Raw genomic sequence first — 13,634 nt, 5'->3', positions numbered from 1 at the left:
AAATAAACGTTGAAAAAAAAAATTAAAAAAAAAAAACAAAAAAAAAAAAAACAAAAAGAAAACACCAGAACAAAACAAAAATCCAAAAAACAGTATGGTACTAGCACATTAAAATAGATCACACAGACCAATGGAACAGAATAGAAAACCCAGAAATAACCCCACAATTATATGCTTAACCTTTGACAAAGGAGGAAAGAATACACAATGGTAAAAAGACAGTCTCTTCAACAAATGGTGGTGGGAAAGCTGAACTATTTTAAAATAAACTATTTTATTACACTACACACAAAAATAAACTCAAAAAAAGGGAGCCCAGGTGGCTCAGTTGGTTGAGCATCTGACTCTTGATTTCAGCTCAGGTCATGATCTCAGGTCACGCTCTGTGGACTTGAACCCCATGTTGGGCACTGCGCTGACAGCGTGGAGCCTGCGTGGGATTCTCTCTCCCTCTCTCTCTGCCCCTCTCCTGCTCATGTGTGCACACACACGTGCTCTCTCTCACAAATAAATAAAATTAAAAACAATAATAAACTCAAAATAGATCAAGGACCTACATGTGAGACCCAAAGCCATCAACAATCCTAGAAGAGAGCACAGAAAGCAATTTCTTTGACATCGGCCATAGCAACATCTTTCTACACAGGTTTCCTGGGGGAAGGGAAACAAAAGCAAAAATAAACTACTGGGACTACATCAAAACTAAAAGTTTCGCCAACAAAACTAAAAGATGACCTACGGGACGGAAGAAGATATTTGCAAATGTATCTGGTAAAGGATTAGTATCCAAAATCCAAGAACTTCCACAAGTTGACACCAAAAAACCCCAAATAATCCAATTAAAAAATGGGCAGAAGACATGCACATTTTTCCAAAGAAGTCACACGGATGGCCCACAGACACATGAACAGATGCTCAACATCACTCATCATAAGGAAAACACAAATCAACACTGTAACGGGGTATCACCTCACACCTGTCAGAATGGCTAAAAATCAAAAACACATGAAATGAGGGTTGCTGAGGATGTGGAGAAAAAGGAACCCTTGTGCACTGTTGGTGGGAATGCAAACTGGTGCACCCACTGTGGAAAACAGTATGGAGGTTCCTCAAAAAATTAAAAATAGAACTACCCTACAACCCAGGAATTGCACTACTGAATATTTACCCAAAGAAAAACAGTAATTCAGAGGCATGTGCTCTTACGTTTACTGCAGTGTTATTTATAATAGCCAAATTCCAGAAAAAGTCCAAGTGTCCACTGACAGGTGAATGGACTAAGACGACGTGAGGTGTGTGCGTGCTGCGTGTGTGTGTGTGTGTGTGTGTGTGTGTGTGTGTGTGTGTGTGTAGAAACATAAAAAAGAATGAAATCCTCTAAGGACCTCGTATAAGCAGAATTATACGGTATTTGTCTTTTCGTGACTGGCTTCTCTCTCTTAGCACAGAGTCCTCAAGGTATTCTTTAGATTAAAAAAAAAAGCTATTAAGAATTCTCTGGTCTAGGGGGGCCTGGGTGGCGCAGTCGGTTGAGTGTCCGACTTCAGCCAGGTCACGATCTCGCGGTCCATGAGTTCGAGCCCCGCGTCGGGCTCTGGGCTGATGGCTCAGAGCCTGGAGCCTGTTTCCGATTCTGTGTCTCCCTCTCTCTCTGCCCCTCCCCCGTTCATGCTCTGTCTCTCTCTGTCCCAAAAATAAATAAATGTTGGAAAAAAAAAAAAAAATTAAAAAAAAAAAAAAAAAAAAAGAATTCTCTGGTCTCTTTTTACCTAATTCAACATTATATGATTAGCAAAAAATTAATAAATCATGGTACAGTAAAGATTAAATTTCCTTTTTTTAAAAAAAAAATTATTTTCGAGAGAGAGTGTGCAAGAGGGGGAGGGGCAGATGGAGGGTGGGGTAGACAGAGGATCGAGAATGGGCTCTGGGCTGAGAGCCCGATCCAGGGCTCAAAGTCACAAACCGTGAGATGATGACCTGAGCCAAGGTCGGACGTTTAACCAACTGAGCCACCCAGGAGCCCCTAAATTTCTTTCTTCTATTTTAATTACCAAAGAGCACCTGTTGGTGTAAAAATTTTCAACTCAAAACAGAATTTCAAAGAAAAAAGCAGATATGGGCACTAAAGCAAAGCAAAATTATGTATGAAATTACACATGACAAGTATTTTTGAAAGAAAAAAATGGAGACAATAAATCTAGATAAGTTAAGGGAAAAAAATAGTGTTTCGTAAGTCACAAAGCTTCTTTCCAGGCAAGTGCGATTTCACTGTCATTCCCTCACCAGTAGTTTCTTTATTTAAGTGATTTTCTCTCCCCCAAATGCAATTCTACTAAAACCCCACACAAAACAGAAAAGTAAAACATCTCCATACAAAGCGGAGACTTGGATCCCTAGAGCCAGTGCAGTCTCCTCCGAACCCTTGGGAATGACCGCCACCTAACCTAAGGACTGCAGAATACGGCGTCAAAGCCAAAACGACGACCTCCAACTGCCGTGTCCTGTATGGATAAGCTGCTCCCTACTCCGATATTCAGATGGACAACAGATTCTGGGGACATGTTCTCTATTTCCTATGAAGAACTAAAGGAAAACACAGGCACACAGACCCCCATCCTACTTCCATACCAGGTACTGCGTGTTTTAGGCTAAAAAATTCAGGACCTTTACCTGGAGCGGTGGATCTCACTGGGGGCGTCTTCCTCTTGGCCAAGAAGTTTCTCAGTTGTGCTTGTTTCACGGGGGACAGTTTGGCTGCAAGAAATTCAAGAACCGTTAAGTACTTAAGACTTGGTTTTTTTAAGGTGTCAACAGAGAGAACAGACAGGTGAAGACAGAGAAGGTGTTTACCTGGCACTCTGGGCAAGGGCTTGGTGTGGGATTCTATGCTGGTTTTCAACAAGGCATTGCGGAGACTTTCGAGGTCACTGTCAAAACTGAAAAGAGGACAGGGTTACCTACAAACCGACTACGACCTGAGAAATCTCCCCGAATATAAATGCCAGAGATGAGAGCATCCCTAATATAGAAACAGGAGATCTGAGCCATCAGTGTAGTCAATCCAAAAGGAGACAGATTCCAACCTTCCCCCGACCAGCAAACACAGCACCAACAGTGCTTCAGCACAAAGCGCATTTGGCCCAAAGGCACAACCACAAAATCCCCCTAGGAACTTCAGGGGAAAACTGTCTAACTGTCGGGTCTGAAAGTTTCTGCTCAAAGTGAAAAGTCTTGAGTTTCTAGAAAAGTTTGTCAAACTAATTCTGCCAGTTAATTTTCTTTTTTAAAAAATGTTTATTTTTGACAGAGAGAGAGAGAGAGAGAGAGAGAGTGTGTGTGTGTGTGTGTGTGTGTGTGTAAGCAGGTGAGGGGCAGACGGGGGGCGGGGGGGGGGTGGGGGGACAGAGGATCCAAAGCAGACTCTGCACAGACAGCAGAGAGTCCGATGTGGGACTCAAACCCACGAAACGTGAGATGATGACCCGAGCTGAAGTCAGACACTTAATGGACTGAGCCACCCAGGTGCCCCTCTACCAGCTGATTTTCAAAAGAACAACACTATTTGTGTAGAATCTGCCATCATCTGGGGCGCCTGGGTGGCGCAGTCGGCTAAGCGTCCGACTTCAGCCAGGTCACGATCTCGCGGTCCGGGAGTTCGAGCCCCGCGTCGGGCTCTGGGCTGATGGCTCAGAGCCTGGAGCCTGTTTCCGATTCTGTGTCTCCCTCTCTCTCTGCCCCTCCCCCGTTCATGCTCTGTCTCTGTCCCAAAAATAAATAAACATTGGAAAAAAAAAAAAAAATCTGCCGTCATCTATTGGCACCTGTTTCATCAGGCACACTTAATTTCACTCTGCTAATCCTCTGATGGAGGTATTGTTACCTCCATTTTTTTAGGATCAGAGAGGGTGAGGAACCTGACCAGGATCCCACAGGTGACAGCAGAGTCACTTTCAAACCCACATCCGAACTACAACTTTTGCACCTGACTCCCGAGCAGTTACCCGTTCCTTCACCCACATTCATCGAGTGCCAGTGGCATTGCCGGGCCTGTTTTCCCGCACACCTGTGAGGGCTGCTCTGGGAGCTAACGTCCGAGGGGAGGCTCCACTGGGAGGTCTGGTTATAGAGACGGAGCTGCTGGAGACTGTCCACCAGTTGGTTCAACCTCTTCCTCTGCTGGTTGATGATTTCCCGGTTGTTGGCGAGGGTGTTGAACAGCGTCTCTCGCTCCGGGACCAGCAAGCGCCTGGTGACGGCAAAGAGGAAGGAATTCAGCGTGAATGGTCCAAGTCCCACGACTGTAACAGTGAAAGTATAAAATGGAGAACATCCAGGAGACAAGCAGCATCGGGGAATTACCAGAACATAAAAAGAGGATGAAAGCTGTACAAAGATGATACAGATAAAGGAACAAGCGGCCGAGGGTGAGCAGGCCAGGCCTGCAGCAGAGGACGGCGTAACCAGACAAAACCTCACGGAGGTTCTCGACAAGGGTGGGAGGCAGAGTCAAAAGTGAGGGCAAGGAGGAGCACGTTCAGCTACACACTCAGGGTTTGTGTGGTTTTTTGTGCGTAAATTATACTAACAGACAAAGCCCGGGGTCCACCGGAGGTCTATGGGGAGGTCATGTCTCCAGCGTGCTATCAAGAAACACTGGGATTAAGCACGTAGTGTAGCAGCAAGGGGATAGCCCAACTCAAAGAGCTCAAACAAGAAAGGAACAACAGTCCCTTTCTTTCTGGTGACAAGGCAGTTCAACATAAATTTCTAAAAAGGCATTTCAGTAGGGTACAAGGTAATATTTAGAAGGGCTTAAAAACAGAGATGCACCAAAAAACTATACAGATTTAAGAACTTAAACTCTGCAGAAAGGGAAGTTTAAAAAAAAAAAAAAGGCACGTGAAGGAGAAAATCCATAGGGTTGTCATAAAGGAGAAGAGAGTCTGGTTTCTCCGTTACCATCATGCACTTTTACAAAAGCCAACTTCTTAATTAGCAAAGAGAAATCCAACAAGATTCAGAACAGAATGTTCCTGCTGTCGGGTCAAGCCATTCTCTCCCATGTGCTTGAACGTGAATTCAGAACCAGGGCAGGGAGTGTGAAACCTCGAATGGGGCCCCACTGCCCAGGGGACAAGTGCTCCAGGCCAGAGGCCACGGAACCCTCCCCCTGACCGGCATCCGGAGCATCAACGCTCACCTCTACCTTCCCTGATCTGTGCTCCAAATGGAGGCATGCAGGTCAGGTACGAAACCTTCCTCCACACTGTACGATGCAATGTATTAAATTCTGTTTACTGAATTTTAAGCACATTCGGGCCCTGCCCCTGATATCACACCCAGGTTGCCCCACTTACAAGTTCTGCGATCCCATAGCTTCATAAACGAGTAAACAGATCATTTCCCAGCTTGTTTCCTTACAGGGCTAATCACACTAATCAAGTGTAGGTGTTTCAAAAAGCGAGCATTTTGAGGGCCAATCTGTTTCTCGGCTTTCCTGTGGGCACTTCACTGTTCTCACAATGTACTGCTTTCTGTTCCTTAGGGAACACAGAGGGCATACAGCCAAACATCCGGGGAGAGAAGACCAGGGTAGGACAACGTTCTCCTGTGCCTTTCTTCCCTTCCTTCCTTGTAAGTCATCCACACTAATTAGGAATGCTTCCTCAACAAGATTTGGAATATACAGAAAAGCAGAAAAGTTCCCCTTAACCCCATTCGCAGCTATAAACGAATATGGTGACAGATTTCTAGCCTTTTTTCTACACTGAGACCTCCAAACTGAGATCATCCAGTATGGTTTTTGTCTTCTCCTTTCCCATATTTTATATATCGGATCTAACAATTATCATTATGCGATTATTTCATATATTTCATGTCACACACAATGCGTATTTAATGATTTTCTGACAACATGCTACGCAGCGGTCACACAGAATTCTGTGACCGGACCCACGGGGTGGCTCCTCTAACTTCTAGATACTAGGTCACGTCCAATTTCTCGCTATCATAAATCGTGCCGCGACACACACTCCTCTATGTTGATGGTTGTGAGAGCTGCTATTATTTCTGTAGAACAAGTTTCTAGAAATACGGTGACTAGGTCGCAAAAAATAAACACCTGTAGGGTTTTGGATCCATGTTCCTAAACCATCTTTTAAAAAGCCTACAGCAGTATCTCCTGCCACCCAGGGTGGATGAGGGACCCTGCTCACTTTTGTTTTCTCTTTTGTTCCAGATGCCGATCCCATTCCAAGTCCAGCACGTCATTCACATCTTGGACGGCAAATTTCACATACTGATGGAGGCGCCGGATCTCCTACAAGGAAGAAAAAAAAAAAATGAGAAAGCAAATGACTCTGTTTTCCAGGAGCCTGGAGGGAGGTGCACCAAAACAATCAAAATAATTTTGCAAGGTGTTTCCACTAAGAACCAGAAGGAATAAAGAAAATACAACAGGCTTTAATCGAATCATTCGAATGGTGTGATTAAAACGAACAACGGAACTCAACCTTTTAACCGTGACAGAGAGGCGGCACAAAGCAACGGGAAAGAGATCGGGCGTGCCGGTCTAGGGCTCCAGGGAAAACGCTGTGGCTCATTCTCTCATTTGTCAGCTCCTACAGAGTAACTCAACATGCTCCGGGAATTTTCCACTGCACGCTGCTGCTCAGACAGCGCACCCGTGTAGGTTTTGCTCTCCCGCCCGTGAAATTAACTGTAACACAGACAAAACTATCCTACAAGAGCGCCGCAGGTAATTCTGAACCTGTCTGTTCACCGCACAGGACCCATAAGTCTTCCTACCGGTGGAGAAAAACTCCCCTCTTCTCAAAGGGGAGTATCAGCAATAGAAACGGAATTGACCATCACTAAACTTCACATCTATTCATCTTAGGCCTGCAGTAGTTTTCTTTAAGTTTCAATGCAGAGTTAACCTTCATGGCTATACAACCACATTCTTGAAAATAAAAAGTAAAATGAAGATAAAGCATTCCCTTAAGCACATACACAAAGGCAGGCAACGTGCGATACACCGGGAGTCATCTTTACATCGGTACAAAGTTCGTACCGTGTTTCATTTTAAAAATTACTCTGGGGTAAGGGTATATGCCCCAACTGAAAGAGAGCAAATGTCATTTAAAAAGAGCCAGGCTGGGGCGCCTGGGTGGCTCAGTCGGTTAAGCGGCCGACTTCGGCTCAGGTCATGATCTCGCGGTGTGTGGGTTCGAGCCCCGCGTCGGGCTCTGTGCTGACAGCTCAGAGGCTGGAGCCTGCTTCGGATTCTGTGTCTCCCTCTCTCTGACCCTCCCCCGTTCATGCTCTGTCTCTGTCTCAAAAAAATAAATAAATGTTAAAAAAAAAAAAATTAAAAAAAAAATAAAAAGAGCCAGGCTGATCCCAGGGAGAAGTAGCAGTGACCCGAGCAACAAATGTAAGTTGCAACTCCCTGCACGATGGTGGCAGGGAGGCCTTCTTCTCTGAGCACAAGGGTGACTGTGCCTCTGTGAGCTCACTAGCATTGTTTCTTCCAAGTGCCCTCCCACTCTGTCTACCAGAAAAGCGAGCTTCTCTTTCAAGGCCTGTCATAGATACTTCGTTTCTGTGGCTTAGCGGCTCCCTCATCTGCAATGCCATAGCAACACGTCCCACGTCATATTTATACGTTCCCTTTTCCACTGCCACGCACCCAGCCACCGGGACGGCACGGCACAGCACAGCGGTGAAGAGCGCAGGCTCTGAGCCACACTCAGGGTCCAGCATTTATTCGCGGGGACACTCGGGCAGTTCCAGTATCTGTTTCCTTCTCCCCTTCCGTACACGGCATATACTGGATAAGTGCTATTATTATCTGCTTAGTACTGTGAAAAGAGAAAAGCGTCTCCTTTTGAATGTCCCCCCAGAGCTGCGTGCTTTTCTTCCAGTTTGGACACAGGGCAAGAGGTGAAAACGCACGTGACAAGCAAGCGTATCTGGACGCAACACGGAGGGGGTAATCTGAGGAGGGGCAGGCAGGGAGTCTGCTTTCTCTGAGACGGTAAACATCCACGGTCCTCCAGTAATACCACAAGGACTGAGGGACACCGCAGGGGTCCTTCGGCCTCTCCAGGACAGGACCATTTCGCTCATTTCCTACTATAGTCAGTTTACCAGGCGTGGGACAAAAATGGCAGACAGTAGAGTCCACAGCCTCCAACCCTCTGAGGCAGGAGGGGATTCAGCCCGGTCACAGACCTCACATCCTAGGTGAGGAAGACCGGAGCGGCCACCCGTGCACCCTTCCCTACCGGGACCCTGGGCAAATGCGAGGAGGCAGGAGGTGACCCCGCTAAGGCTGGAGACACAACAATTTTCAGTAAATTGGAAGATGAAAACAAAAACCAGATTTCGCTGCAACAGAGAGTAAGAATAATTATGAACGGATGAGAGAAGTAACCTTGCTGAAGTCCGGTGTACGGGAAAGGGCCCCAGCAAGTGGAGCTTTCCATCAGGTTCCACTCGAAGTAACAACATCACCATGGGCAAACTCAGCCCAGGGGACCCAACTTCCTTATCTGCATACTGGGATCAACAACGCTCACCTTGCAGAGCAGCGGGTTTTGAAGTCCAGAAATAATGTGCAAAAAACACCCAGCAGAGTATTAGCACTCAATGAGGAGTTGCTACATGAACGCTTATTCGTTATCTGATCTATAAATACATTTTCCCCAACGGTACGCTTTCCCCCAAGCATAAAGTTTAATAAAGAATTCTGGGGGCGCCTGGGTGGCACAGTCGGTTAAGCGTCCGACTTCAACCAGGTCACGATCTCGCGGTCCGTGAGTTCGAGCCCCGCGTCAGGCTCTGGGCTGATGGCTCAGAGCCTGGAGCCTGTTTCCGATTCTGTGTCTCCCTCTCTCTCTGCCCCTCCCCCGTTCATGCTCTGTCTCTCTCTGTCCCAAAAATAAATAAACGTTGAAAAAAAAAAAAATTAAAAAAAAAAAAAAAAAGAATTCTGTTTGTGGGGCATCCGGGTGGCTTGGTTTGTTTGGGTGTCCGACTTTGGCTCAGGTCACGATCTCGCGGTCCGTGGGTTTGAGCCCCGCATCGGTCTCTGTGCTGACAGCTCAGAGCCTGGAGCCTGCTTTGGATTTTGTGTCTCCCTCTCTCTCTCTGTTCTTCCCCTACCTGCACTCTCTCTCAAAGGTAAATAAAGATTAAAAAAAAAAAAAAAAGAGGGGCGCCTGGGTGGCGCAGTTGGTTAAGCGTCCGACTTCAGCCAGGTCACGATCTCGCGGTCCGTGAGTTCGAACCCCACGTCGGGCTCTGGGCTGATGGCTCAGAGCCTGGAGCCTGTTTCCGATTCTGTGTCTCCCTCTCTCTCTGCCCCTCCCCTGTTCATGCTCTGTCTCTCTCTGTCCCAAAAATAAAATAAACGTTGAAAAAAATTTAAAAAAAAAAAAAAAAAAAAAAGAATTGTTTGTTTTCATCCTAAAAAAATTAAATGGAAAAGTGCGGTTTTCTTTGTCACAGCTAAGGAAATCTGTGCAAAGTAGGTAAATGACTCGCAGGAAGTTAACAACTTCATGGGGGCAGTCTTCCAAATCAGGACCTCATAAAGGAGACGGACTGGCAGAGTTGGTTTTACGAAGCTCACCTCGGCCAGGTCCTCTTACCTGGAGCTTTGCTTCGCTCTTGGGATCCAGGGGTCTCTTGTAGAGCAAGTGCACATATCCAGAGTCACAATTTCTCTCATTTTGCTCTCTGGCTTCTTCAACGCCAGCAAAGCCCTCAAGTAAGGTTGTTTTCAGGGTACTTATATCTCCATGAAGAGACTAGAAAAGGTACAAGGATGTTTTAATACAAAAAAAATTGTGCCATTTCTAAGAAACAGACCTTTCTGCCTGGATCACGGAAGGTGGTGGTTCTCAGTTACCATGACACCCAGGTGTGAACGGTTAACAGTCACGCAAAGAAGAAATTCACTGCACGGAAAGAAAAATACCGATGCTCGCTTTTTAAAAATTAATCTTTTTCCTCATTAAAAACCCCACAGAGTCTATTGGCCAGAAACTCAGAGAAGGAGAAAAACTATTGACAGCACCTACAGTCCTACTCCCTGAAGATAATCACTGCTGACTCCCGGCAGAGCTCTCCTCTTTCGAAACACGTCAAGGGCAGGGCCCTGGAGGCAGACGCTCCGGGACTGGCATGTGGAAACTGGGTGGCTTTGGGCAAGTTATTTCACCTCACTACCCGTCAGCCTCTTGACTTGCAAGAGAGACAGAGCAAGTGGCACCTACCGAACAGGGCGGTTTGAGGATTCAGCAAGGTAACACACTGCCGGCACACGGTAACCAGGAATAGTAACACGGGAAATACTAGTAACAGCCAACACTTGATGTCTTTATACCAGACATGCCCCTCAACCTCTTTGTTATAACCCAACAACTTACTACAAAATATGGGAAATTTTCAAATATACCTAAACTAGCAACCATAACGGATCTTTCCGGAATGCTCTGTAGGTGTCAATGGGGCAGAAACTACTACTATTATTCCATTTTCTCAGTCTAAAACCTGGCATAGCTACGTTAACTTGCCCAAAGTCACATAACGAAGTGCTGAAGGTAGGATCTGAACTTTGGCACTCTTAGGCAAACTACTCGTCCTTCTAAAAGCCACCACCAGTGGTCCTCACAGAATGAAGGACATACACCCACGGAGTGCTAGGAGAGCAACTTTTACAAGTGCATCAGCAGGCACAGACCTCTGTGGTCTCTTTAATCTCCAGAAGGAAAGTGTGCAGGTCGTCGGATTCCGTTCGCAGAATCTTCATCTCCTCCGAAGTGCCCACTTGGAAACAAGCTTTGGAAGTGCGGGCTTTCAGCTCTCCCAACTCCTTCTGAAAGTGTGCGATCTGCAGAAGCCACGGAAGAGGAAGCCCCCCCTCAGTCCGAACGGCACGGCAGCACTGACACTGCCCCTGCGCCCTGGCAAACACGGCCCCCTGGGAGCACCACGGCCGGACGCCGGAACAAAAGGCTCGTGCGGGGTCTGCGCTCAGAGCCGCTCCCGTCTCACTGCCAGAGCTATGGCTGGGAAAAATCTGCAGGATCAACTTTACCTCCTCCCCGATTCCAGCCATCACAGGATCTGACTCTTTCCACGGATGGCCCTGCTTTTCCGTAACAGGAGGCTGAAGTGATTTTGCCTGAAACGGAAGGCGAAAGGTTGACAGGTGCACCCCCACCACACGTACTGATTCTTGAAGCCGCTGCTGCTTCGGCGCCTGCGCCCTCGTGATACAGTCACCGCTCCCTCGCTTGTTCTTTCGAATCCATGCCGACCGGGTACCTACTTGGTGTAAGGCACGTTCTAGACAGTGGAGAGAGGGGTGAACAAGACGGAGGAGGGCCCTACTCTCGTGGAACTTAACGTCTCCTGGGCCAAGACAGGTAAGAAGTAAACACTTCACCTGGGGACAGTGACATGGCAAAAGAGAAAGGGGGTGCTTCTGGAGGTGAGATGGCCCAGAACGCCCTCACCGAGCACAGTCTCTGAACTGAACCCTGAGGTAGAGCAGACAGCTACGGGAAGTTCTGGGGGAAGCACCTTCCAGGCAGCGAGAAGAGCAAGCACAAAGAATGCGAGGCACGAAACACGTGTGGCATGCTGGGGGCAGAGAGTAAATGTGGGCACAATGATGTCAGGGAGGAAGGTGGAGAGGGCAGGGGTGGGTCGTGTACAACTAAAGCAAGGAGTTTTGATGTTTTTCTAAGTGTGCTGGGAAGCTTCTTAGAGTCCCAGGAGAGTTTATTCTTTGCTTTACGATTTTAAAAGATCCCTCCTCCTGTTAAATCGAGCAAAGATATCAGTGAGAGGGAGAAGAAGTAGGGAGAGCAGTCAGGAGGGTAACGACGCAAGAGAGGACAATGGCCTGAAAGATGACATTAGCAGGAGCGACAGAGATGTGGATTTACGTCACACACACACCCCACCAGAGCACAGATGACAAGTCCTTCCACTAGTAAGGACTAGGGGGAGGTTCTGTTCAATAGAGAAATCTAGAATGACTTCTCGGTTTGGAGCTTGAGCAAACGACCTGGAATGATTGTGGGGGAGACAGAAATCAAGGATTCTGCCGTACGGACGTTAGAAGACATTATAGAGATGGCTTCTAGATTATTTGATATCTGCAACAATTAACAGAGAATTTTTAGACTGCGTGAGCAACCATTAAAACAGCAAACATTTATCTAATAAATACCATGTGCCATGCACTATGCCTAACACTAGACCCGTCACCTGGGCGTTTACTGTATACCTGTATGGGTGCATGCCGTGGGCAGTATTGGGGCTGGTTGGGAAAAAGAAGCAAAAACCATGACTCCGGGCCTGAGGGCATGCAAATAATCAAGTGGGGAAAGTGACCTAAAATTCTCTTTAAGTCAAACCATAGAAATAAACTGAGGTGACAAATTATAAATCTAAATATGAAAAGTAAAATAATAAAGCTTTTAGGAAAACATAGGAAAGCATGGGGCGCCTGGGTGGCTCAGTCGGTTGAGCGTCCAACTTCAGCTTAGGTCATGATCTCACCGCTCGTGACTCTGAGCCCCGCGTCGGGCTCTGTGCCGACAGACTGGAGCCCGGAGCCTGCTTCCGATTCTGTGTCTCCCTCTCTCTGCCCCTCCCCTGCTTACAGTCTGTCTCTTTCTCTCAAAAATAAACGTTAAAAAAATTTTTTTTAAAAAGCAACAACAACATAGGAAAGAAGCTTTTGGACCCTGGAACCAGAAATGATTTTTAAAATAGAACACAAAGAGCACTCGTCATAAAACAAAAGTTGATATACTGAACTGTACCAAGAACTATATTAAGTCATCAAAAGAAACCACAAATAGAATGAAGACAATTGAGAGTGAGAAAGTATCTGCATTATGTGTGCGTGTATGTGCGTGTGTACCTGACAAGGAACTCTTACGAATCACTAAGACATACACCCCATAAAAGAAGATATTCAACTGGCCAAAACCATATGGAAAAAAGGCTCAATTTTAGCGGTCATCAGGAAAATATTAATTAAAATCATAAAGGACAACAATAAAAAAATGAAAAATACAAAGACTAGTGAGGATATGGACCAGCTGAACCGCTATATACTCGCGGTGGGAATTTACTAAAGAGAAATCTATGTATATTCTATGGCCCAGCAATTCCATTCCTAGGTGTATGCCCAACAGAAATGCATACGTATGTTCACCCAAAGACATCAACTACCATGGTCACAGCAACGCTATTCGCAATGATTTAAACCCAGAAGCTCTTCAGATGTGTCAAGGGTAGAATAAAGACTTGTAGCATAGCCACCCGATGAATTCCATATAGTCACAACAATATGGATCGATTTCACAAACATTATGTTTGTAAAACCAACTCAACATTATGTTGAGCCAAACACAAGAATACATGCTGTGTTGAAAGAAAGAAAGAAAGAAAGAAAGAAAGAAAGAAAGAAAGAAAGAAAGAAAGAAAGAAAGAAAAGAAAAGAAAAGAAAGAATACCGTGTGAACCCATTTCAGAAAAGGTATGAACAGGCCAAACTAAGCTATGCTGTTAGAAGTCATAGCAGGGAGCTCCCTTGGGCC

The 13,634-nt window shown here is 46.2% G+C and overlaps 1 protein-coding gene across 9 annotated transcripts in view; it reads right to left on the bottom strand.

The window, feature by feature from the left end:
- NUP214 (nucleoporin 214) overlaps positions 1–13,634 on the bottom strand; it is a 96,867-nt gene that overhangs the window by 58,354 nt on the left and 24,879 nt on the right. For all 9 annotated transcript variants that reach the window (XM_086684298.1, XM_086684299.1, XM_086684301.1 and 6 more), the window contains exons 15-21: positions 11,111–11,197; positions 10,754–10,903; positions 9,660–9,818; positions 6,219–6,322; positions 4,067–4,249; positions 2,854–2,939; positions 2,674–2,757 (exon numbers count right to left, since the gene is read on the bottom strand). In XM_086684298.1, coding sequence (XP_086540424.1) covers positions 2,674–2,757; positions 2,854–2,939; positions 4,067–4,249; positions 6,219–6,322; positions 9,660–9,818; positions 10,754–10,903; positions 11,111–11,197 — 853 coding nt within the window. The remainder of the gene's footprint in view (positions 1–2,673; positions 2,758–2,853; positions 2,940–4,066; positions 4,250–6,218; positions 6,323–9,659; positions 9,819–10,753; positions 10,904–11,110; positions 11,198–13,634) is intronic.

The sequence above is a fragment of the Puma concolor genome, chromosome D4 (assembly GCF_028749965.1).
Source record: "Puma concolor isolate L17-30 chromosome D4, mPumCon1.1.hap2, whole genome shotgun sequence".
Lineage (NCBI taxonomy): Eukaryota > Metazoa > Chordata > Mammalia > Carnivora > Felidae > Puma > Puma concolor.
The sequence above is the reverse complement of the archived record's forward strand: the minus strand, read 5'-3'. Positions and strand labels throughout refer to the sequence as shown.